Raw genomic sequence first — 22,715 nt, 5'->3', positions numbered from 1 at the left:
AGCTTGAAGATGAAACCGGGAGTCCTTGTCAATTAAATGAACAGTTGGACATTTTGGGAAACTGGCTTACTGGTATTTGCATTACCGCTGAGAGTTAGATGAGAGAAGCTGTAGCTGTTGCTTCATATTTACTGTAGTTATAAGAGTCGTATCAATCTCCTCATCTGACTCTTGGCAAGAAATCACATAGCTTGTTCCCAAAATGTCGAAATATGCCGTTAAGTATATTGTAAAAGGAATGACAGCAGCATTGTTTCATCTGGCCTGAGATCTCCAGTCGAATCAGATTTCAAGAGCTTGAACCAACAGACTCTCAGGAAGATTGGAAAGAAGCCTCTGTGACACAACTCTTCTCAGTCTTATGTAAGAGGAGTTTTAACAAGGATCTACCTCAGTGAAGCAACAGCTACATGTAGCTGCCATCTAAGACCTGAAGAGTGTTTACAGAGCTCAGTGACATCTTTGTGAAAACTGGACTAAGACTGCCCCCTAATAGTCGACCAAACATCATTAGTCGATGAGAAGAGTCTTAGTCGACACGACTGGTCCCCGTGGTTATTACACAGTAAATCCATCTGTCGGGCAGGAAATCCAAAGTGTGGGATCATTCCAAGAGGGTGCAGGACGACTCCAGGAAGGTGACACACAAACTCTGCATTGGCCTATCATTCGTTAACCTCAAACATGGCTTATCATTTGAAACACGTAAGTAGCCTAATATTAGCCACTTAGCACGGCTGCTTGCTCTAACATTAGATAGCCGAGATAAATATGGTATCCAAGTGTTCGTGGGAACTGGTGAAACTGAATTACCTCGTTTACTGCACTTTTGTGCATTTCTGCACAAATATAAATCTATAAATTCATAAGTTATGTGACGTTTTGAAATACAACTGTTCAGACTCCGCGCTGGTTCTTCCGACACATTCAGAGTTAGGCTTGGGATGATATTTGATAATATTGAATATCGCAATATTTCCCGCCGAATGTGAAATATTTCTTTTTTTTGCAGTCAGCTTTGCTGCAGAGTCTGACCCTCATTTCACAGGTTTGCTTGCTGTACACTGTGCCTTGGCATGTGACATATAAAACTCTGAACTGCTGTTTAGTGGCAGCATAAAATACAATATGATTATATTACTAAATCTACTTTATAACTATTATCCCATACTATCATCCTAAAACCTTTTTCTGACGCCCCCCAAAAATATACATTTAAATAATCAAATTAACATCATAAATGTGCAACGACTAGTCGACTAATGTCTTGAACTAACAACTACCAGTCGACTGTAGCAAAATCTTTGGGTGGGGGCAGCCTTACATTGGACTTTGTATGGGTCTCTGTTTCATCTCTTTGCTGAATACAGTTTTACTGTAACTAGCTTTCAACAATTAAATTCATTAAGTAAATAAAAAGAGAGAGCCAACACAGAGGTCAACACAAAGTCACTTTATTAAGTTTAGGGGCGGGTGGAGCAACTGAACGTGGGGATCTCCCTGATCAGGATTTCTTCAACTCTCACTCCCTCTCGTCTGTCCTCTAACAGGCAGAACCAGCCTCTTACTTGAACAGAGTGTCTGCAGATAATGATGTCCGAGTATTTGCTCCGAGCTGTGATCCAAAAAAAAAAAAAAAAGACAGCTCCAGCGAAGCCACACATCAAAAGTCACACTTTATAATCAAAAATCGAGGAAAATTAATTAATTAAATTGATTGATTAATTAATTTTCCTCCAAAACAACCAGAAGTTGATTAATAGACATTAGGGAATGCGGTGCACCTCTGGCTGCATTGCCAGATGCAGCACAGATCAGCTGGGTAAGTTATTCTCCTCTGCAGCCTTGGCTTTAACAGCATGTTCTGCTGATGGGGTTGAAAGTGTTTGTGCATGAGGGCGTTTGTTAAAATGACTGTTATCTATGTGATGCACGTCACTCTAAGAGCCTTTACAAAAGTCATTTCTTGAACGTTCTTATGTTTGTTTAATTAGCACGTGGACATCATCAGATCCTTTTAAATGCTAATCCGTGGGGACAATCACTGTCAGCGTCTCTGACCCCACGGTAAGATGTTCTGACAACATTAACATCCAATATTCTTTGCTTTCTGTTTTTTTTTTCTGTTTTTTTTCTACCTCCAGCAGTAACAGTGGAGACACGGTGCAGGAAAAAAAAGAAGCATTGGGAGATATAGGAAATGAATGACAACATAATGACGTTACACCAAAGATTTTGACAGCCCAGAGGACTGTTTGACGGCAAGTGCCAGCCCATCCGATCCTGGGAAGGTCACACCACCAGCCTGATTGGCAGTTTGTCTAAAACACACTTCCCAAACGGAGAGTCCTCCTCACATGGTTACCCATAATCCTTGAATGCAGGTTATCAAATCTGTCCTCTGAAGCGACAAGGAGTTGACATGTTTCAATCAAATATGGGTGTGGGATATTTCCACCCCTTTCCAAAATGTTTTTGTTGGTACACAAACGCTTTGTCTCAGCTGTTTCATGATTCCAGTGTGTCTGTGTGTGCCATCTAGCAGAGAGAGGTTTAGCAGAGATGTTCCTTTAGTAACAGTCCAAAACAGGGTTTCCCTGCTGCCCCCTTTGCACCTCCTCCTCCTCCTCCTCCTCCTCCTCTTCCTCCTTCTCACCATAGGTTAGCAGATAGTACACCTGGTCATCAGTGTTCATGCAGTAAAGGTTCATCATGATTTGATCTGCTGTGCACCTGCCTTACCCAAGTTGAGTGAATTCAGAGTCCTGCTCTTCTCTGCTGCAGCCATGTGTGGTGGTCGTGGGGGACTGGACTTTGCCAATTTCCTCTAGGGCACTGGCCAGAGAGTCCAGGTCCCCCGAGTCCTGGTGCTGGGCTTCCCAAAGACTCAGAATCACTGAAGAAGGGCTCTCCTGACATGCAAAGTAGCACAGGTTCCTACAGGCGAGAGACATTTGAATATTATATTGAAGTAGATCACGTGACAAGTAGCTGTAACTGAAGAGAACAAATGAGTAGTTCAGCAATGAAGTGATTGTTTATCACAGTTTATGATCAAACTTCACAAGAGACACGTTCAAAAGTTTTTAATAAAGGTAAAGCTCTAAAAACACCGGATCCTACATTTCCCATCATGCAACTGGACAGCAGCTTTCAGCATCTTTCAGCATGCTTAGACCTTCCCTGTCTTCTAAATGCTAATTTCTTTCAACCGCCCAACACCTGCAGTTTGGTTTGTAAGTCCCAACCTCTTAAGATGACATCACTATGACATCACCAGGGTTATTTCCTCAAACAGCAGAGCAACAGGAGACACTGCGTCATGGTTTTCTTCGGCTGAGGAGTGGCCGTCTCCTCGTGACAACTACTAAACTCAGTGTAGTGGTTGCTGCCATTTGAATTTCCAGCTTACTTGTTTTTTTATAGTCAACACAAATAAATAAATAAAATAAAAAGGATTCCCACCAGACATGTAAATCTGATCTTTGAATAACAAAAATTCAATTAACTATTTAAAAAGTGTAAAAACAAAAAACAAAAACATCTACTTCTTCTCCCTCATTGAATATGCAAATATTTTTCACTTCAATGAAACCTCCACTTTCTCTGCACTGGAGATTTCACACTTGTATAAGTTGCATATTGGAGATTAACTGGCTTCCAAAAGAACTTGTGATTCAGAAAATGCTGATTGTATGTGCACAACTTAAACTTAAAGGTGAAGGTTAAACAGTCAAGTGAAGTAACAATAAGCAAAAGACATTTGTGAGCGGAGGAGGACGTTAATAAAAATGTTTTAACTCATGCAGAGGTGGAACGGAGCAAAGATTGTATTTTAATTGGAAAATATCTTTAAAAAAGAAAAAGAAATCTCATGATTAATCAGTCATTAATCATCAGCACAGATTAATTAACTTAGTTTGTCCCAAGGCTGACAATAACAGCAATACAGTAAAATTTAGTTACAGTTTGTGCTGTGAACTCATGTGGTTTATTGTGTGAGAAAACGCACGCTGCAGGCCAGATTTCATTTACACTACTGCTGTTGTTATAACACCTCTCCAACAGGGTGCACTGTTTCATCACAATGGGATTTCCTTTGTTGCCTTCTACCCGCTTTTCCTCCACATCCCACTTTCCCTCCTCAGTGTGATAACGTTCCCACACATTCAGAGAAATAATTACCAAAATCAGCTTAACTAGGTAGAGACATTCCCATTACATGCTTCTCGGTGTGTTCGACTGGGCTGAAAAAGCTCTGAAATCCTTTCCCATTCCTCGGTCACAGATTTCTTTTTTTGTTTTCAGACCCGTTTTAAGTGAAATTCCTTAATCACATAGTTTCTGTCTCAGTTTCTTAGTCAACTTTTCCCTCTCATGTTTCTCCAACTGGCAAGACAGAGAGGCGTCTTTGTGGCTATAAGCTCTTCTCTCTCCGAGGCGCATGCAGAGATCACCCCATCACCAAACAAGTGAAAATCCTCACACAGCCTACGCAAATACTGACCTGGCACAACCTCTGGAGAGTTTAGCAGGAGCTGGAGGACGCAGCACATGAAGACGTGCTGCTAATGAGGAGTGCTAACATGAACACATTTTCTTGCCAGAGGCTGGCCTGTCAGCAGTCTGAGACCTTCCTTCAGATTTCTGCACAACACGGCCTCTTCTCTCCAGTTATTCTGACTGCGCTAAAGTTACATCTCTCCCTCTCTCTCTGTCTGTCTGTCTGTGTGCATGTGTTTCTAGATCTATAATGAAATCAGCAGTGTGGCGTGTTACTGAAGGCTGGTTGGTGATGGGAGATTAGGGCTGACACGGTGCCTAAATTCCAGATATAAAAATAGTATTCAAAGTGGGAACAGTGTTTACATAGTGGAGAGGGCAGAATATGCAGCTTTTCAGTCATTATTAAACCATTCTGTATGAACACCTAAACAGAACATACCAGCTGATTCATGTGACTGCAGCTTGCGTAACACACAAATGACTCAGCAACTGGCAAATGGTAAGTGAAGAATGGGAGTGCTATAATTCATACCTGTCTATGTGGAGCTTTTGAGCCAGGAGCTGCCAATCCTTCCCCTTGGCATTAGCCGTGTCAAAGGTGGCGCTGATCCGCTGACGGATAGACAGCGGGATTTTAAAGGCCCGTGACCCTGTCTGAGAGGTGATGGTACAGTCCGACTGAGTGAAAAAGGGAACCACTCCCTTCTCATTCTGGTAACAGGAAAGAAAGAGCGAGGTGTCAGCATGATACTGATAGTGCAGCTTATAATCTTCAATATGAAGACAAGAACGGGGGACTTATCGAGACAATTTGCAATCCATACATGAAAAGCTCCCTGAGAGGCTCATTAAGCAAGCTCTTAAATCAAATCAAGAGTTATTCAGTCTAATAAAAGAACCTATTAGCACGGCGCATGACTGCCCACACACCGCCTCGTCTACGAGCGCCACTCACCTCCACCACAGACGTGTAGACCTGGAGTATCTGCTCCTCGCCTTTGACCTGTCGTACGCTGATCTTGCAGGAGAGCTGGGACGAGGAGTGGCTGTACCGCTCCAGAGAGAAGGCACACTGCAGGGGACGCTGGTTACTGGCCCACACCTGAGAAAAGGAGAACTCCTGCAGGGCGAGGAGGAGACGGCGGAGGGCGGACAGGGAGAACGATGGAGGCATTAGGCAGGGGAGACAACAAACTCATTAAACCCCCAGCTAAACACATTCGTTATTTGAATCCTGCTTTGCCACCCACTTTGCTGTTTACATGATTAATTAAGACTGAATGAGTGGCCTCTTTAGCCGATCATTGATGCTAGCTAATCAAGCAGTTTACCCGTCAGAAAGAGCACCACCAGTCATTTGAGCCCCCGGGGGATGAAAATGCAGCCTGCTAACCGTCTGAAAGAGCCGCAGTCGTTTGTGCAAATATTTAATAAATTACACGGTATTTTACTCATTGCTGCTTGGGAAAAATTAATTAAGTTACTTTACAGTTCTTTCACTTTACACCCTACAGTGTGGCTAGTCTTCATGCAGTCATTAGTTCCATGAATATCACAGACCCAAGCCCACATTATTAGCAGAAATAGTCTATGTCATGACAGAAAATCATCGTCTGAAGATTTTTTTTAATAGAAATAGAGCCCACAGAATTAAATTCAGGCCATATTTACCACATTATTGACTTTTTGTCTTCTTTTCTAAATTCTGATAATATAAAGCTTGTAAATGCCAGAGTATTAGATCAGGAACCATATGTGATTTTGGAATTAGGACAGAGATGCCTTAACTTACTCTGTTTGCACTGCATTTCCCCCCAAATGTGATAGCTGGAAAAACCTAAAGTAACAGAGCCGATGGAATCTAAAAGGCCAATTTTGACTCCCATTACTAACTACAGTGTGACCCAGACAGTGGCGCAGTGAGAGCAGGTCAAAAACACTGTTTTACAGATGAATCATCCTCTCTTCAGATCCATCAGACAGGAGGATTGGCTACTTGTAAAAGCCTCCTTCAGGCAAGAGTAGTGTCTGAATGAAAGCCTATAGTCATCTTCACTGTTGGACCCTCACATAGTGGCTCTTCCCTCTCCAAGTAAACCTTGTTGGTATTCTGGAGGCACTATGGTGGGCTAATTCTGCTAATAGGATGTCACTGGTGGGATAAACATCACAGGGCAGAGCAGAACATGCAGCATATAGACCCCTAGGAAGATAACTATATGATGTGCGTGCGTGCGTGCGTGTGTGTGCCTGCCTGGCAGTCATAATTAATTTTGTAAGTGTGTGTGTGTGTGTGTGTGTGTGTGTGTGGGTGAGATAGCTAGTCTTAGTGATATCGTGCTGTGCCCTTGCTGCTGTCCTTTGGCTTTGATGTGACCATGTGAGAAGTAGGGAAACTGGTGGAGGAGAGAGTTCTGACGGAGGAACAGAGGAGGCTGGGAAGATGAAGGTCCCAGCTTCTTTCCTGATCTGTGACCCTGACAAAGCACTGCTCGCTTTAAATTAAAGCTGAGATGCACATGCTGTAAACCTGCCCGCCGCTTTACATTCCTTTGCTCCAGATGAGGCTGACTCACAGTTAGAGACTGCCTACCTGGCAGGTGGTGAAAGGCTTGATGCTCCAGAGTAACTGTGGGACGTCCTGGATGGACACCTGGAGGCTGAAAGTGTTCCCCCTGAACAGCATCACTTTAGGCTCCTCCAGCAGCCGCCCACCCCTGCTGCGCTCGCCCACTGCCACCTCCTGATAAGGAAAGGTATGGGTTGTATTTCAGTAGGTGGGGTGGGGGTTAGGGAAGTAGAAGAAAAAGGTAGATATTTTATATGGTTGAAACACTCACTGTACCAAGCTGGGACTCTCAGCACACAGCATTTCATGTACAACAGAACATTTCTGTTGACTGATAATTCATCAAGAATTTATAATAAACAGAAAACACAGACAACTTTGATTCCCATTGTAATGATTTATCGAGGGTGAAGAGTTTAATTAAACAAAAAAAGACAAATTGAAAAGAGCTGACAATCATTAGTTTCTTAAAGGGGCTATTTGTAAGTTTTCCTGCAGTTGGCGGTGATTGTCGTTTGACAAGATCTTCAGCCATTGTTACGTTTTACAAGATGAGTGGTTGTAATACGCCCTCTGAGCAGCGCTACATCTTCAGGGCAGATTGGAGGCTGCAGTGACTCAGTATCAGAAAGTGACGAGACGGGCTAGCTGGTTAGCGGGCTAACTTTACGCGATAGAAAAAAGAGTTAACATTGCCGTTGGTTTCCACCACTGAAGACAGCGATCGGCGAGAAAAGGAATAAAGTTGAGCCTCCAAAGACATCGTTGGGATGTCTGATTTTCTGACATTTTATTGAAAAATAATTGGCTGATTATGTGATAAAGAAAATAGCAATTAGTTGAACCCCAATATTGAAAATACAGTGGCTGTAAACTTCCATTTCCCAAAACATCCAAGAGAACCATTTCCCCAAAACCAGCTTCAGAAATGTGTGCCTGTATTACATGGAACAAAAATACACACAGTATACTTTTAGTGAAGATTTTTCTTGGGTTTTAAGTGACGTGTGCGCTGCTTGTGCACCCTGGAAGCCTCCATTTTTATCTGCTGCTGTGACCATGATGTAAAAACAAATAAAACTCTAAACAAAAATAAAAGAGTGGTGCACTGTGCTTTCAAAACGCACCCAGAGTGATTGGGCTCTAAAAATTGAATTGCTCAATAGCGGCCCCCCAGAGCCACTGTTTCTGACAACAGGTAACCAGCCATAAAATGGATCAAAGGACAAATTGCATGAGTGACAAACCAACACTGTTAGAGCCTCAAAAATAAGATAAAGAGAGCGGTAAAAAAATAAAAAAAATTGCTCGTCAGACACACTGCTTGCACACAAAGACAAGACATAAACAGAGAACACCAGTCTTTTGTCAGTATTGCAGTTTTTGGACTCCTGCCTCATGATATTGAAATTTTTCCAGGTCATTGGAGAAGAATAACATGTGTAAACGTGTACTTGCATGTTTGTATTTACATCCTCTGCATCATGGGGATGCAAGGCGAAGGAGGGGGCGTGAGTCCTGTATGCGTGTTGCTTATCCTCTCAGTCACACAGCACAGAGAGAAGGGAAATGCAAAGCATACAGGCTGCCTTGAACCTGATCGATTCCTGCTTCAAGCTCACAGGGGAAATTAATTGTCGTATGAAGCACAAACAAAAGCCAACAAAAAAAGAACAAATGAACAAATAACCATGCCTGACTGATGGAGAGGTGAAGTGAATTGGCTCTTGGCACCTACATCCAATTTCTCTTTGTTCACATGCAATTCTACCTCTTGAATGGAGCCACAAGTGAAGCAGGACTATGGCTTTATGGGACAACTAACAGCGCTAATTCAGTAAAAGCTGTTTGTGTATTTCTAATTAGGAAAGGAAACAAATTACTCTTGCAAAAAGTATTTTATGGCTGCTGGAGCTTGAAACAAAAAGAGGTATATATGTGTTTTTTTGAGTGAGCCCAAACCGCGAGGAAGAGGAGGAGGAGGAGGAGGGTAAACGTTTCACAAAGCACCACTGAGGAGCACGACGACGAACTGGGGTTGGATCTGAGAATGTTTCTCATTTCAATGTGTTCAGATACTTGTCGCATGGAATGCAATGCGGAGATGTGCTTAATTAACAGAGAGCAAATTAAATTACGCAGAGAAAGGGCAGAGAAGCAACCTTAGAGCATCTGTTGTCTTTGTAATTAAAAGTCCCTCTTTGTCTCCAAGTCATCAGGCAGCTCCCAGTGGCGATGTTACTGAACAGGCAGATCTTCAGTGGAGCGCAAAAAAAAAAAAAACTCAGGCAGCAGTTCTTCCAGGCGAAACCACCAGCCAGACCAAACACTACAATTAGCATCTCTTATATAAAATACTTATCGCACATTATATACTAAAATTCTGTTGGAAATATTCATATTTTTAGCCACATTTGCAGAGTGGCTGTATGGAAGACAATGCCGGTTGTTCCAGACTGAAAAATGTCAACAAGTATTACAAGGACTGCCATGAAAATTTGTACAGACATTCATGGTTCCCTGAAGATGTATCCTACTGACTTTTCGGGATCCTCTGTAGAAAATACCTGCAAAAATAATGACATTCCACAAAGCCTTAGCTGATGTAAACCGTACAATGGTCACAAAAGTAAATATTACCCACTGAACACCAGCATGACAGCACTGTCAATGTGAGCACGTTAGCATGCTGATGTTAGCAGTTAGCTCAGAGCACGGCTGCTCACATGGCTGTAGCCCCTTAGCTATTTTCAAGTTTATTCTGCCGCTGAATGTAGTTTCTTGCCGGGAGCGGGTGCTGGTGATTGAGCTTTGGCTATTGTTGCGTTTACAAGACATGATGTTATAATACGCCCTCTGAGCAGCGCTACATCTTCAGCGCAGATTGAATGCCTCAGTGAGTCGCTATCGGAAGATGACGAGATGGGCCGGGGCTAGCTGGTTAGCGTGCTAATTTCAGTAGAAGAAAAGACGTTATAGAGACAAAAGTTAACATTGGTGTTTTTCTTCTATCGCTGGAGAGTAAAGGAATGAAGTTTGAGGCTGAACTCACGTTTCTTCTAGACTGGTAAATAAACAGCTGTTAATGCTAATGCTAGCTATGTAGCATTAGCAAAACTTACAAATAGCTTCTTTAATGTGGAACTTTGTGGGTGTGGTTTTATGGGCAGGGTGAATAAAAGAAAATCATCCTGTACGACCCCTCATTTAAAAAGGTGGCAGTAAAATAAAAACAATGTTTTTGAAATTTTGACAAAACAAAACTATTCATTTGGGAGCAACTAAGACATTATCATTCTTTCTTTACATTGAATCATTCCTGATTCCTCATCGCTTCCCTCTATATCCTCCCTTTTCCCTCATACCTGAAATGCATGGGGCGTGTCGTCCACACAGTAAACCCTGAGGGTGAAGCCCAGAGAGTTGCTAGTGTCCGGACTACCAAACACAGCCAGCCTCAGCCGCTTGGCCACCTCCTGGTTCAGCGGCTCCCCCACCAGGGCGTAGCGACCCGGGTGCTCCAACAACACGTGGCACCTCTGGGCTTCCAGCAGACAGTAGCAGGATGCGCTCTCCTCGTCCACGGACATCACTTCCTGTTGAGGCAGGGATACATCAGGAGAGACCAGATTCAGTTCTGGTGCATTAAACAGATGCTCTTGAGCCCATAGCAGTTCATCTCAGGGTTAATCATGACAGTTCAATACTGGGATGCTGTCTTGCAGATGATTTTTTGAGCTCTGATTTTTGAGGATTCAGCACCCAGTTATACACAGTGGAGCTAAGCCTGCTGATTCATGATTATTAACATTTCAATTACAGCCAAGAATGTGCTTGCAGAGGGAGGAAGGGGCTTTAATTTAACCATCAAACTGAAAGATGAACATTCATGCCTGTGATACGTGAGTAATGCACCACTTTGCACATTTGATTGATCAGGCAAGATTTATTATTCTGTCCATTATTACCTGTACAAAAACAGACAATAATAATATTTTGCAGTCAAGTAATGAGCCGTGACTGCAAAATAGAGCCATGGATCCGGCAGAGAGCCATGGATCCGGCATTTAAATATTTACAAGTGACTGTATTGTTGTTAGGGATGTTATTTAGACACTTCACAGACAGTAAATTGAAAATTTTCCCTCATACACAGACTCACATAGGATCAGGAACTGAGCAAACTGAGCGAGGGCCAAATGAATAATGACACATCTCACTAAACAGATGGGGATACAGTAACACTGACAAAATGGATTAGCAGGTTGCAGTTGGATCCAATGGCCAATTGTTCCTCATCTCGAGCTCAATCCTCCCTAAATCACCTTTAACTGTGACCCACAGGTCCCCTCTGCATATGGCCTGCTTGAATGAATATAAAGCAACGCAGGGTAATTTAGTGGACCACAGCTTCCAAAAACCCGCCCCATTAGTGCTGCAGCAGACATGAAGGATCTCCATGACATAGCTCATCCCCGCCAGGCAGCCGGGGAGAAATGATGGAGTCAAACTCTAGCAGTACAAAAGTGCAAGCTTTAATGGGAATGGCACTGAGAGGCAGACGGAGAGAGAGAGAAGAGGGGAGAAAGAAAGAAAGAAAGAGGAAGGCAGACGGGGGAGAGAGACCTCCATTTCCCATTATATCACTAATTCCAGAGATTAGGGTTTGAGTAAGCATCCTTCCTGAGATAAAGGGCTCATTATTTCACAGTGACAGAGACAGGTCACACCTTTGTATTTTCTTGGAGAACATCCCTTCTTCTTTTCCCCGAACCTGTCTGTATCTTTCTGTCTATCTCTTCCTTCTCCGATGACTCCCTCCGCTATTCTCTCCTTTCTGATGGCATATAGCTCCCATCAGTGATGAGTCTTTTGATAGCTCCCTTTTGTGCAACACGTCTGCTGGCAAATTACATCTGTGTAAATGTCACACAGAGTGAAAGAACCAGGCTGGAAGAGAGCCACAGGCCTTCCTAGGTCACGCGCAGATGGTGGCGCGGGGGTCACTCTGTCGCGAAGAGGTCCCCTCAGCTTTTTGATGAGGTTAGTTAAACATTAAAAGAGCATCTTAGATATGTCTACTCTGCCGAGAAGGCACCAGAAAAAGGATAGAGGGTGTTTGGATTCAAGTCGGATGTCTGAACAAGTCCTCTGTGAGACTGTGAAGTAGCTCTACAGGGCAAAGTTGAAGGACTTTTCAGACGTGTTATTTTACTGAAAGAGCTGGATGTGAGAAAAAGGCAGCAATCACAGAGATAGCACTATAATGCATTTAGAGGAATAAAGTATTAAATTTTTTAAAAAGCACACTTGACAGTTTTCTTTATCTATTTTTGACCTCACACAGAGTTTTCAGACTGGAGTAGGCAGAATTATTTTAGTTTAAAATATTCAAATATTATCTACGATTATCAACAGAATGTGTTGAAATAAAACTCTTGACTTTATGTCAAAGATATCTATGTATTGTGTTGTAGGGATATCTGCAGAAATTAACATGCTAACCAGCTAGCCCTGCACCTCCTGTCTCGTAATATCAGTCTGCACTTCAAGAGGCGATAGTGAACCACTGTAGCGTCCGGTCTGTCCTCAGTCTGACGAGAGGATGAAAAAGTGGTAACAGTGACGAGGCTATAAACCTGTGTTGCAGCCGTCCTCTCTTGGCAACATTCCTCCACTCTTTCCTCAAGCTCAGCTATCGATGCAGCTGCTCTGGCTGCTCTCCCTCTCCCTCATGTATCTCAACCTTTTGTGTTTCGTCCTCTGCTCCTGCCACCACTTTACCTTCCCTGTCTCTGGGAAGACTGGGAGTGAAATCAAAAAACAATATGTTAAATTATCAGATTTCAATGTAAACCTGTGTGGAAAACATTATTCACTAATCCGTGCAGATTTGGCAACATTTCAACAGCTGCCCTATTCAAGCTAACGCTGGCTCAACGTGAGGGTGGGGGTTGAAACTTGGTTGTGAGTAGCCAGTGAGTAGCCCAGCATGCTCTCATGCGCACCCCGAATGACAGGTACACACCCACCGATGTGGCAGCCCACCAGGATTTGTGCTGGTATGCCTGATGGCCAATGTAAGAGGAGGATGGAGGAGAGACCAAAGAGTGCATTTCCTTATTTCTTACTCTAGGGGTGGACACCTCACCTTTATGGTAATATGCTGCAAATTCTTGCATTCTGCTCTTTTAAGCTTTTAGCAGTTTTTATTGAACTGTATGTGTCTGCAAATTTCATTTTCAAAAAAGCTAAATAGCATAAAAACAAAAAAATAAAATAAAATCGGTTTTCTGATAAAGATGAAAATAATAATGTTGAAATAGCTCAATCTATTTGGTGTATAGTATTTTCTGAGATTCACATAAACCCAGATTCAAAGCTTAAATATTCATTTCTCTGACAGTCATACTTTTTGTCCCTGTATGATAATTACTTTCAAAGAGAGATCATTCATAGGCCACTGAAATTTCAAATATCACTTATTAAACTCTATTCAATTCAATGTCATTCATATAGTGTAGAATCATAATAGAAATTATCTCAGGGCACTTTTCATATAGAGCAGGACTAGACTCTAGACCTGTCAACAAAATTCTACCGTGCTCAATCACAATGGAACCATAATAGTTATTTTTCATTTTAAACCATTTTAACATTTCAGATACAGTTTGCCATATAAACAAAAACAAACAAGCATACAGCAACATCTGCAGTGTGTATAGATGTTTCTCCTCTTTATGTAAATTTCACTTGTTCTGTTCAAATTTTCTGAACAGCGTCTATTCAGAATTCACAGATTCTGAATTGCTCATAATACTTTAAAAATACCACTATCATTTACTGTGAAAGACGTGAAAGTTTCAATGACTAATAGCCATCATTTGCATCTGGTCTGACATTTCTTTTGGACGTGTGACAGCATGAGGTAGAGCTGGAAAGGCTGAACTTTATGCAGAATGATGAATCTGAGCTGGCAACCCTGAAATCGGCTCCATGCTCGCATGACTCCACTGCAGGATGAAAAATTTTCATCAAAGTAACTCAGATCGTATTGACAGATCGTGCTGGTGAAATTTGTGTGTTTTGTACATGTTTGAGAAACCGCTCACCTCCCACTTGTTGTCCTGCATTTGTCTCTTTAGTCGAATGGTCCAGTTGCCAGCATCAACCTCACCACAGTGGGCTATGGTCAAGGCTATGGGACAGGACAGGTCAAGGCCTGGTGGTCCATACGTGACTGCAGGGCTCAAAAAGATCTCTGGCCCGTCCTCAGACAAAGTGCTGCACACAGAGGTAAAGGCACGTATTAAAACAACAAATCTCATGATATCACCATTATTCAGGATAAATTAAGCCTGTTTTCTGTCCCTGCTCTCTTGAACAGCAAACAGTTATCGAGTTTCAGAGTGTATAAACATGAGAAGAAGAATCTCACTACTAATGAATCACTGCTTAATCAAGCATTCAGATAGCAGAGTGTGACCCTTGCCTCTGAACAAAGTAAACTCAAATCCTTGGACACTCATAATGAATCAATCCCTGACTAGCTGACACACAGACACACAGATAGAGGAAGATTAAAGCACCAAGACTAATGGACAGTGGGGCTGGAGAGGACAGGCTTTAGCACACAGCGTGTAAGCTTCGTGGGTCGATGGAGCTTATGAAGCCTGCTCTGGCCAGCCTGGTGACAGATTAGCTGGGCCAAGCTGCTCTTGGCCAGGGGCCCAATCTTGGCTGGAAGCCCTGAAGACTGAGAGCAATCGATGGGACCACCATCAGTCATGCAGCTGGCCCGGCTGGACACCTCACATACACAGGACACGATGTTGGTGCCGCTGTCACTGGAGCAGCATGGATATTTCTCAGCATCATTAATGCAGCTGCAGAGGGGACAGACCCTGACATGCAGGCACAGATGCATCACAAATGTGTGTGCGTGCACCCACACGCGTATGTACACAAATACAGAAAAACACCAACAGAGTGGAAATGAGTTAAGACATTGGAAGTAAGATGTGTCCCAATTCCATGATACATAATATTAATAAGCAGCTTTTTAGTATTTAGTTTATTCATATCAGAAAAGTGACAACATTAAATACAATCAGTATGCATATTAAATAAGCTGATGTTGAGGAACACTATTGAACCACAGATAAGATAGAGATGGGGAAGTTCCAAGAGAATCTTAGAAAACAAACAAATAAAAATGCATTAAATCTTTCAACAAACATTTTATTATCTCATTACCTTTTTTAAAATTATTTTATTATCTTTGTGGAGTTTTACTGCTGTGGCATCGAAAAGTTGCAGTTGTCTGGCCTTAATTATTACCATTATATCGTTATTATTATTTGCATGGTTTTGTATACCGACTGCAAAAACAGTTTATTATTAGAGCTGCAACTAACACTTATTTCACTATACTATACTTACTTTTCTGTATTTCAATTTTCAGTTATTCATTCGTTAAAATAGCGAAGATTGCGTTTCCTTGAGAAAAAGGTGACATCTACAGATGTCTTGTTTTGTCCAACCATCAGTATGAAACCCAAACATATTCGAATAACGGATGGCTATTAGAGAAAAACTGCAAATGTAACATTTGAGAAACTGAAACCAGAAATATTTGGATTTATTTTTGCTTGAAAAAGACTGAAACAATGAATCCATTAGCAAAATAGTTGCCAAAATTAATCGGGTAAGTTTTTTTTTTTAGCTTCTATGACAATTAGTACTAATAGAAAACAGCATTCAATTGGTACACAGGTACAGGTAATCAAACCTCCCTGTTTTACTCCCATAGAGTTCAAAAACAAGTACACCCAACAGCACTGGAGGAGTTCTGTTAGTTCTACTAGTTTCCATCTGAAACAATTTCCTGTAAAGAGCACGCCAATAAGACGGAGCTGAGAAAGTGACGATGTGCTGAGTACGTGTATGTATGTATGTGCGTGTGTGTGAGGGCATGCTGAGAGGTTAGCTTTCCCACGTGGCACATTGTGTGGTTGAAGTTGTTTGGTTCCTGTTGTTTTAACAGTTTCTGGTGCCAAGTTTGGTGTGAAACTTTATTCTTCATTATGCTGTTACCAATCAACACTAAAAAATTAAAAGAGGTTATGATCTGCTGTCTAAAAATAAAATCACACATCCAGACAGCACCGTGGCCCTGCAGCTGCACTTTTGTGCTAATCAGCCCCAGGCTCAGAGGAAACCAAGGTTACCTGCTGCTGAGACTATGGTAATTAGCCAGATTGCCCGTGAGCAAAGATTAAAGATGGTTACTTAGCATCACTGACTGCGGTTATTAGAACAAAGAAATATCACTCCAGGATGATAGTTAAAGTATAGATAGTAGATTGGGGTTATTAGTTAAGTTTTGTCTCATATATACAGTTCAAACAACATTCCTCTTTCACTCAGATGACACTTTCCAGTGTGACATTCATTTATTTAATCAGAACACAATTATAAATAAATCATTTTCACAATGCCTGATTGGTGTTTGACAGTCTGTCTTTCAAGCTCTCACAGCAGCGTGGAGTTACACAGCCAGGAAACTAGAGTTTATAACAGAATTAATAACAAAACAAACAAAAAACTAGACAAAGGCAAAACCCTGCGTCAGAGTCTCTGTTACTCTGGACATAATCCATAAAGGACGATTTGAACAGTGTTGGTACAACAGCACTTTCTACTGAAGAAGTACTACCCACAAAAGCTGTCAACAATTCTTTCATTTATTACTAAATTGTCAATTGTCAATACTCAACATCAACAGACTATCAACAGTTACTGTTAGCATTTTATACCAGCCAGGTGGTCAAACAAATTGACTTCACCTGAGGCAATTTATCAGATATGCACTGGTGCCCCCAAGAGTTCACCTTTGATATTCCACTCAATGTAAACATTCGATAGCTTTGGTGTAAACTAGGAATACTTAATCTGATTCTGTCAAACCACAAAATACTTTTCCCAACTTTAGCTACTTAAAGCTGCACTAATCAATATTTTTTTAGGGACAAACCCACAGAGAATTATCAGCAGACTCTACAGTTACCCACAGGTTTTTAACATCTTTTAATGAACTGTTTTGATTTTATTTCCAACAAATGTACTTTTTTGGTTCGCTCTCACCGCTCTCATCAGCATTGTTTTTTACAGCAGGCAGCTGTTTTAGTGGACAAGCTCTAAAATCCCAGTGTATGTTATCTGCACAGCAGCAAACAGGAGACAGACAGAGTCGTACCCTTTTGACACCAAAATGAGCAGATTGACTCCTTTTACGCTGCCAGTCGAGTTTGCCGGACAGGACACACTCAGTGTCACCACAAGCAGTTACAGAGCACATACACACACACACAGACGCAGGGGAGAAAGATTGAGCTGCTAGCTGCGATGCAGAAAGGTAGGATGGATCCATAGTGCTGCCGTAATGTGTTGGAGCCTCCGTTTGAGACGCTTTGATTGGTGATTGTGTGTTTTTAAAACTTATTTTGGGGCTGCAGCTCACTCTTTCATCACCGAGTGTTTCTGATTTAGCGGCAGCGTGCGCCGCAGGTGTGTCACAGTGTTTGTGCTCTGAAAAGGGTTTTGTGTTTTACATCGATTCTGAAACATCAACCCTTTTCCATTGCAGACAAAAGCCCAATGTTAGCAGGTCTTAGCGGATGTTAGTGGGTCTTTTGACAAGTGCAAAAGTGGCTTTAGTGAATTACTGGGGGACATAATGGAGAACTTGGCTGGTACAGAACAAAGTATTTCCCCTATAAAATGGTGGGAACCAACACAAAGCTCAACGGTGTGAATACTGGACTAACTACACATTCATTAGGCACATTAGCTATGACAACTTTACAAGGTAGTAAAATGTCAATGTCGTGTTAACAGCTTGTTACACTGCCCCCTAGCAGCCAAACAGCAAGGTCAACTCATTTGATACTAATGGAGGAGACCAAATAAAAATGACACCAAAAACAACCACCAACCAAAACTTTAAAAGGAAGCTCAGTCTGAGGCAGGTGTGACCGACACTGCAGAGTAGTAGTTGCCTCCCTGCAAAAGGATGCTCAGAAAATAAGGATTAAACTGCTGAGCTCATTCAATCTGAATTGTGTGAGTCACATATTAGGTATATTTTGTCACACACTGGGTCTCTGTCCTTGCACTACCCACTGACCCCTGCTGAGCTGGAAAAAGATCACACGCAAAACATCCTTGTAAAAGCCCAGAGGATGGACGAAAGCTCTTGTGAACACCTGAAACCGAGCCAGAGCTGATCGATTCCTATTCTTCGCAGAGGAAAGCATCGTCTTATGTAGATGGCCCGGGTTTGAATGGGAAGAAAGGATCCAATTTCTCCCCTGGACTCTGCGGCTGTCAGAAGATAGGCTATGACTGACAGCTCAGCGGTGCACAGCTCCTGCAGCTTCTTAACCGACAGCCGGAGAAGTAAACAGCATCAGGCTTATCAGAGCAAAGCAGGAGCCTGGAGGGCAGCAGCTTGGCTGAAATGGGGGAGACTTTGGGCAGGGGAGTGTACAACAAGCCGGCTAACTGAGCTCTGAGCCGCAGCCTATATGTGACCTTTGATCTGTATCTCTACCCAGACGACTGTGGCAACTTAATGGGTGGGCAGAGGTGAGGTGAAATGATAGCTGAATTTCAGATGGCACTAAATGTCGGACGTAAAAATTGAGTTTCACTGAGAAGCTCAGGCAGTTAGCCGTGTTGTTAGAGTGATATCTCTCTAGCAGACATACTGACATGGTGATACTGTCTGCTATAAGTCAAGAACATGTCCAAAAACTGATTTCTGGTTGTCATAGCTTTTGAGTCTCTGTTGCAAAGAAGTCAAAGGTATTAGACTCCTTTTCAAACGGATCTTATCTGTCACTCCATTTTCTCCTTGAGTAATTGCTTTGTGAAAATCTCGACGGCAAAGTTACAGAAATAGACTCCTGCTGGCAGGCAATAATCACCCAAACTTTGTAGCATATCTCGTTCCCATCAAACCAAAAACCAAATCGATATCACCTATCGTCGTGATTTTACAAAGTTCACCACTCTAACCAGTCACGATGGAGGGAGATATTGTCAGCTGTATCTACAAACACAAAATAGGCCACAAGAGTCATGGAGTGCATCCTCCTCTGCTGAGACAGTTGCTTAAGGCAGTAATGGTATCTGTCTGCAGCTGCGTGATGTGTATTTGTGACACATCGTGTCCTCCCCTGTAGTCTCAGAAATATGAGCAAGGACCCCATGCAGGGCTGGGAATATGTCTGCATCTGTATGTGTGTGCATGTAAACTGTGCATGTACAGCACATGTACCTGCGTATTCTCCACATGTGTGTATCTGTGCATGTTCGGCAGAGAAAAGGGAGGAGACGACGTGGCAGGAAGAGGGTGGGGAGATGCGGCGGGACGGGTTTAAAGATTAAAAGAGAGCAGCCCAAGAAGCAGACTGCACCACCTCAGTGAGGGTCCCTCACCTGCTGTCTTCCTGGTTGATGATCATGTACATTTCCCAGGTAGTGTCTTCTGCGATCCCCCCATGAGGCACCAACAGACTGATACCTGCAGAGAGGGAGGTATGCAAGAACTGATCAACACACAGCTAGACATGCACACACATGACACGCACACCTGCTCGCTTGTCAGGTCCCTTTACTGGAGGTGACAGCCAGGGAGGTGATGGCCCCAGAAAAAGGTGACGGAAGCAAGTCCCAAAGTGCCTTGTGAATCGATGCTGCACGCAGTTTCTGTCACACACACACACACACACACACACACACACACACACACACACACACACACACACACACACACACACAGAGACTGTCTCTTTCTTAGACACAAACACCATATTCTACTATATGATAAACAATTACTGCCAATCTACGCCGCAGAAGATAAAGCCCCTCAGTGGACAGGATGATGAATGTTGGCCACGAGACAGCGCTGCAGAAATAATCTGGTTGACTGAGCGTCGTAGCTTTACTTTACATAGACCTGTTAACATTTTCTTTACAGTTGTACAGTATCGAAATGTTAAAGCTGAAATCAACAATTTCCACATTTTAAATCGATTTATCTTGTGAAACACTCCAAATGATGCATTTACTGCGGTTATAGAAACACTTCTCTTGCTCTGAGAAATGTAGATTGTGTTTGTCAGGACCCATCGGTTGGTTAAAAATGCCAACGCTGTCTAACTTCATCACTTCAGTAAATAATATATTCATCTCAATGTTGCTTGGTCGATCGATGACATTTTCACATTTTCACTGCGGACCAACATTGACAAGGTCAAACAACTTCAAAATGCAGCGCTGGATTCTCTGTATCATCGCTGCTGTGGTTAAGTTACAGATTGTAGCTTCTGTGTGATTTTTTTTTTTTTTTTACTTCTTCATTGTAGGAATTTCAGCTTTCACACGGGAACATATTGAATGCACAAACTGCCCTGCACTGGGCTGACCTGTGTTAGGAACAACCAGCCGTCCTCCAGCATGACCAAAGACTGCCGTTGCTTTGTGGAGAGGCCTGCTGGGAGTCAGAGAGACTTGAGGAGTGAAGAGGTTTTTACTTCTCCTGCCCAGCGTCGTTCCCACCGCAACTCCTCTGTAGTCTGGAGCCAGGCCCCTCGGAAATGTCTGAGGGTGGGACATGACATGGTACTCTGCCCTTTCTGCCACCCCTGCAGATACAAGGGAGCAGCTGTGACTTTGTTGCAGTGAAACAAAGTCAGATCACACAGGAATATGGCATCAGTATAGCCACCATGTAACAGAAAGGAGGAAACATACAGCTTGAAAATACAAAGGAATCTACATCGTACATTTTTTCTACATGGATCATCGACTGGTTAAGATGCTAACTTTTTGACACGTGTAGCAACAGTAGCTAAGGGGGATGTGGCTTATCGTATAGCAAATTCGTCATGCCCTCCAAGGTCATGACCATTTCTTTCCTTGTATGAAAGCTTTTTCTTAGAGATTGCTTTGGAAGAAAAACAGGTTCAAAGCAGGATGGATTATCTTTCTGACTGCTACTGCAGAGCTGCACACTCTGTAATTCTCTAGCCCTTCCAAAAGTAGTCGACTAGCACAGACACGGGCTCTCATAACAGTTTTATTTCCTGACCTTTGACCTTGAGATCGGGGAGCGGGTCGAGGAGCGAGCGCTCGGCCATCAGCTCCTTGTCAATGGAGTCCTGGAAACACATGGGGCTGGTGTACGTCCGTGACACTGTCAGATCAGGTTGCATGGAGGAATTGATCAGCAGGGGGTTCGCTGCAAGACGCACAAAGACAAAAAAGGAATTACTGTCACATTGTCAATTATTGTCATTAGATATCTTTAAGTAACAATTACATTTCTGGAGAGAAACACTTTAAATCAATGTAAACAGCAAATAAAAACCTAAAGAGTATGTGATGGCAATTATTTTTGTTTTACTGTGGCTATTGCTATGATATCATTATTACCATGGAAACAAAAATGGCAGAAACCTTACTGCATCAATGTCTCAATTAAAATTAAGGGACAAAATGGAAAATAACATTGGCTGGTTGTTTAGTGATAATGCTTGAATGCCAGAAATATTTACATTGAATTACAGTATGAATTGTTTAGTGTGTGAATATCAACAGTTTTCTTTACAGTTATATTCAGTGGTTGCAGGCAGGGGTGTGGATGCTGCTGTAGCTGCAGCCAGTTTTGGCTGTTTTAGCCCCTCTATCAAGGGGAGCACAGATCAAGATTAAAGCTTTTCCTGCCCCCTGCTGTGTTATCAAAATGAACTTTATTATGCCCCGCTGAGAGCTGTTGCTGTGGCGACCCATAATGCCAGCCTTGTAAAAATATGCCTCAATCTGTGGCACGGAACACACCCCGCCTCTGAGCTCTGGTGCTCCAGTGTTTTGGACACACGGGACCACAAATGCTCCATTTGGGGGCCTGAGCGAAAAAAGAAAAAGTGAAACACTAATAAATTACATTTTTAATTTTGGAATCATGAATAATTCATTGAGGATTTGTTGTATGTAGGATAACACCAACACAGCCTATGATGCCATGCCATGCCTGCTCTTAAGTTATGGCGCCAGTAAAGAAGGTCTCAGTAATAACAGATGAGAGTTAAAATGTGAATTTGTTTGGAACACAAACAGCGGTTGTTACCATATGTTCTAAGTGAGCGTTTATTGCTTAGGGCAAACTGATGTTTGCAATAAAGCAATAAATACACGATGTGCTTTTTAGATTAAGCTTCATACTGTATGTTATTGGACTTTTAGTGCACTACAGCATCTCCAGAAGGCTCAAGTAAACAAACTGAAAAATCCAGTCACTCTGGCCCCTAAAGCATTTAAATAATTGATGTAGCTATATCACAATACAAATAAATGTATGCATAATTCATAAAGAAATTTAAATACAAAACTGCATGATTTGCTTGCATGTTATGTAGTTTAAATTACATGCGGTTACATTATTTGAATAAAAATAAAGTGCAGCAGAGCCAGAAGCACGTCCTGTATGTTGCCGTGTCCTGCTCCATTCAGTCTTCTCTGTGCAGCTGGTACTTACCATTTTCTTCACCTACAGAATGACACCTGTGTCTGT

The 22,715-nt window shown here is 42.3% G+C and overlaps 1 protein-coding gene across 2 annotated transcripts in view; it reads right to left on the bottom strand.

Moving 5' to 3' along the window:
* Positions 1-1,438: 1,438 nt before the first annotated feature.
* Positions 1,439-22,715, bottom strand: part of LOC130186368 (netrin receptor UNC5D-like) — a 156,208-nt gene continuing 134,931 nt past the window's right edge. For both annotated transcript variants that reach the window (XM_056403457.1, XM_056403456.1), the window contains 9 exons: positions 21,234-21,383; positions 20,569-20,787; positions 19,580-19,664; positions 14,188-14,359; positions 10,441-10,671; positions 7,100-7,249; positions 5,462-5,626; positions 5,039-5,217; positions 1,439-2,937 (listed from right to left, as the gene is read on the bottom strand). In XM_056403457.1, coding sequence (XP_056259432.1) covers positions 2,739-2,937; positions 5,039-5,217; positions 5,462-5,626; positions 7,100-7,249; positions 10,441-10,671; positions 14,188-14,359; positions 19,580-19,664; positions 20,569-20,787; positions 21,234-21,383 — 1,550 coding nt within the window. In that variant the 3' untranslated portion in view covers positions 1,439-2,738. The remainder of the gene's footprint in view (positions 2,938-5,038; positions 5,218-5,461; positions 5,627-7,099; positions 7,250-10,440; positions 10,672-14,187; positions 14,360-19,579; positions 19,665-20,568; positions 20,788-21,233; positions 21,384-22,715) is intronic.

Source organism: Seriola aureovittata, chromosome 18 (genome assembly GCF_021018895.1).
Source record: "Seriola aureovittata isolate HTS-2021-v1 ecotype China chromosome 18, ASM2101889v1, whole genome shotgun sequence".
NCBI lineage: Eukaryota > Metazoa > Chordata > Actinopteri > Carangiformes > Carangidae > Seriola > Seriola aureovittata.
The sequence above is the reverse complement of the archived record's forward strand: the minus strand, read 5'-3'. Positions and strand labels throughout refer to the sequence as shown.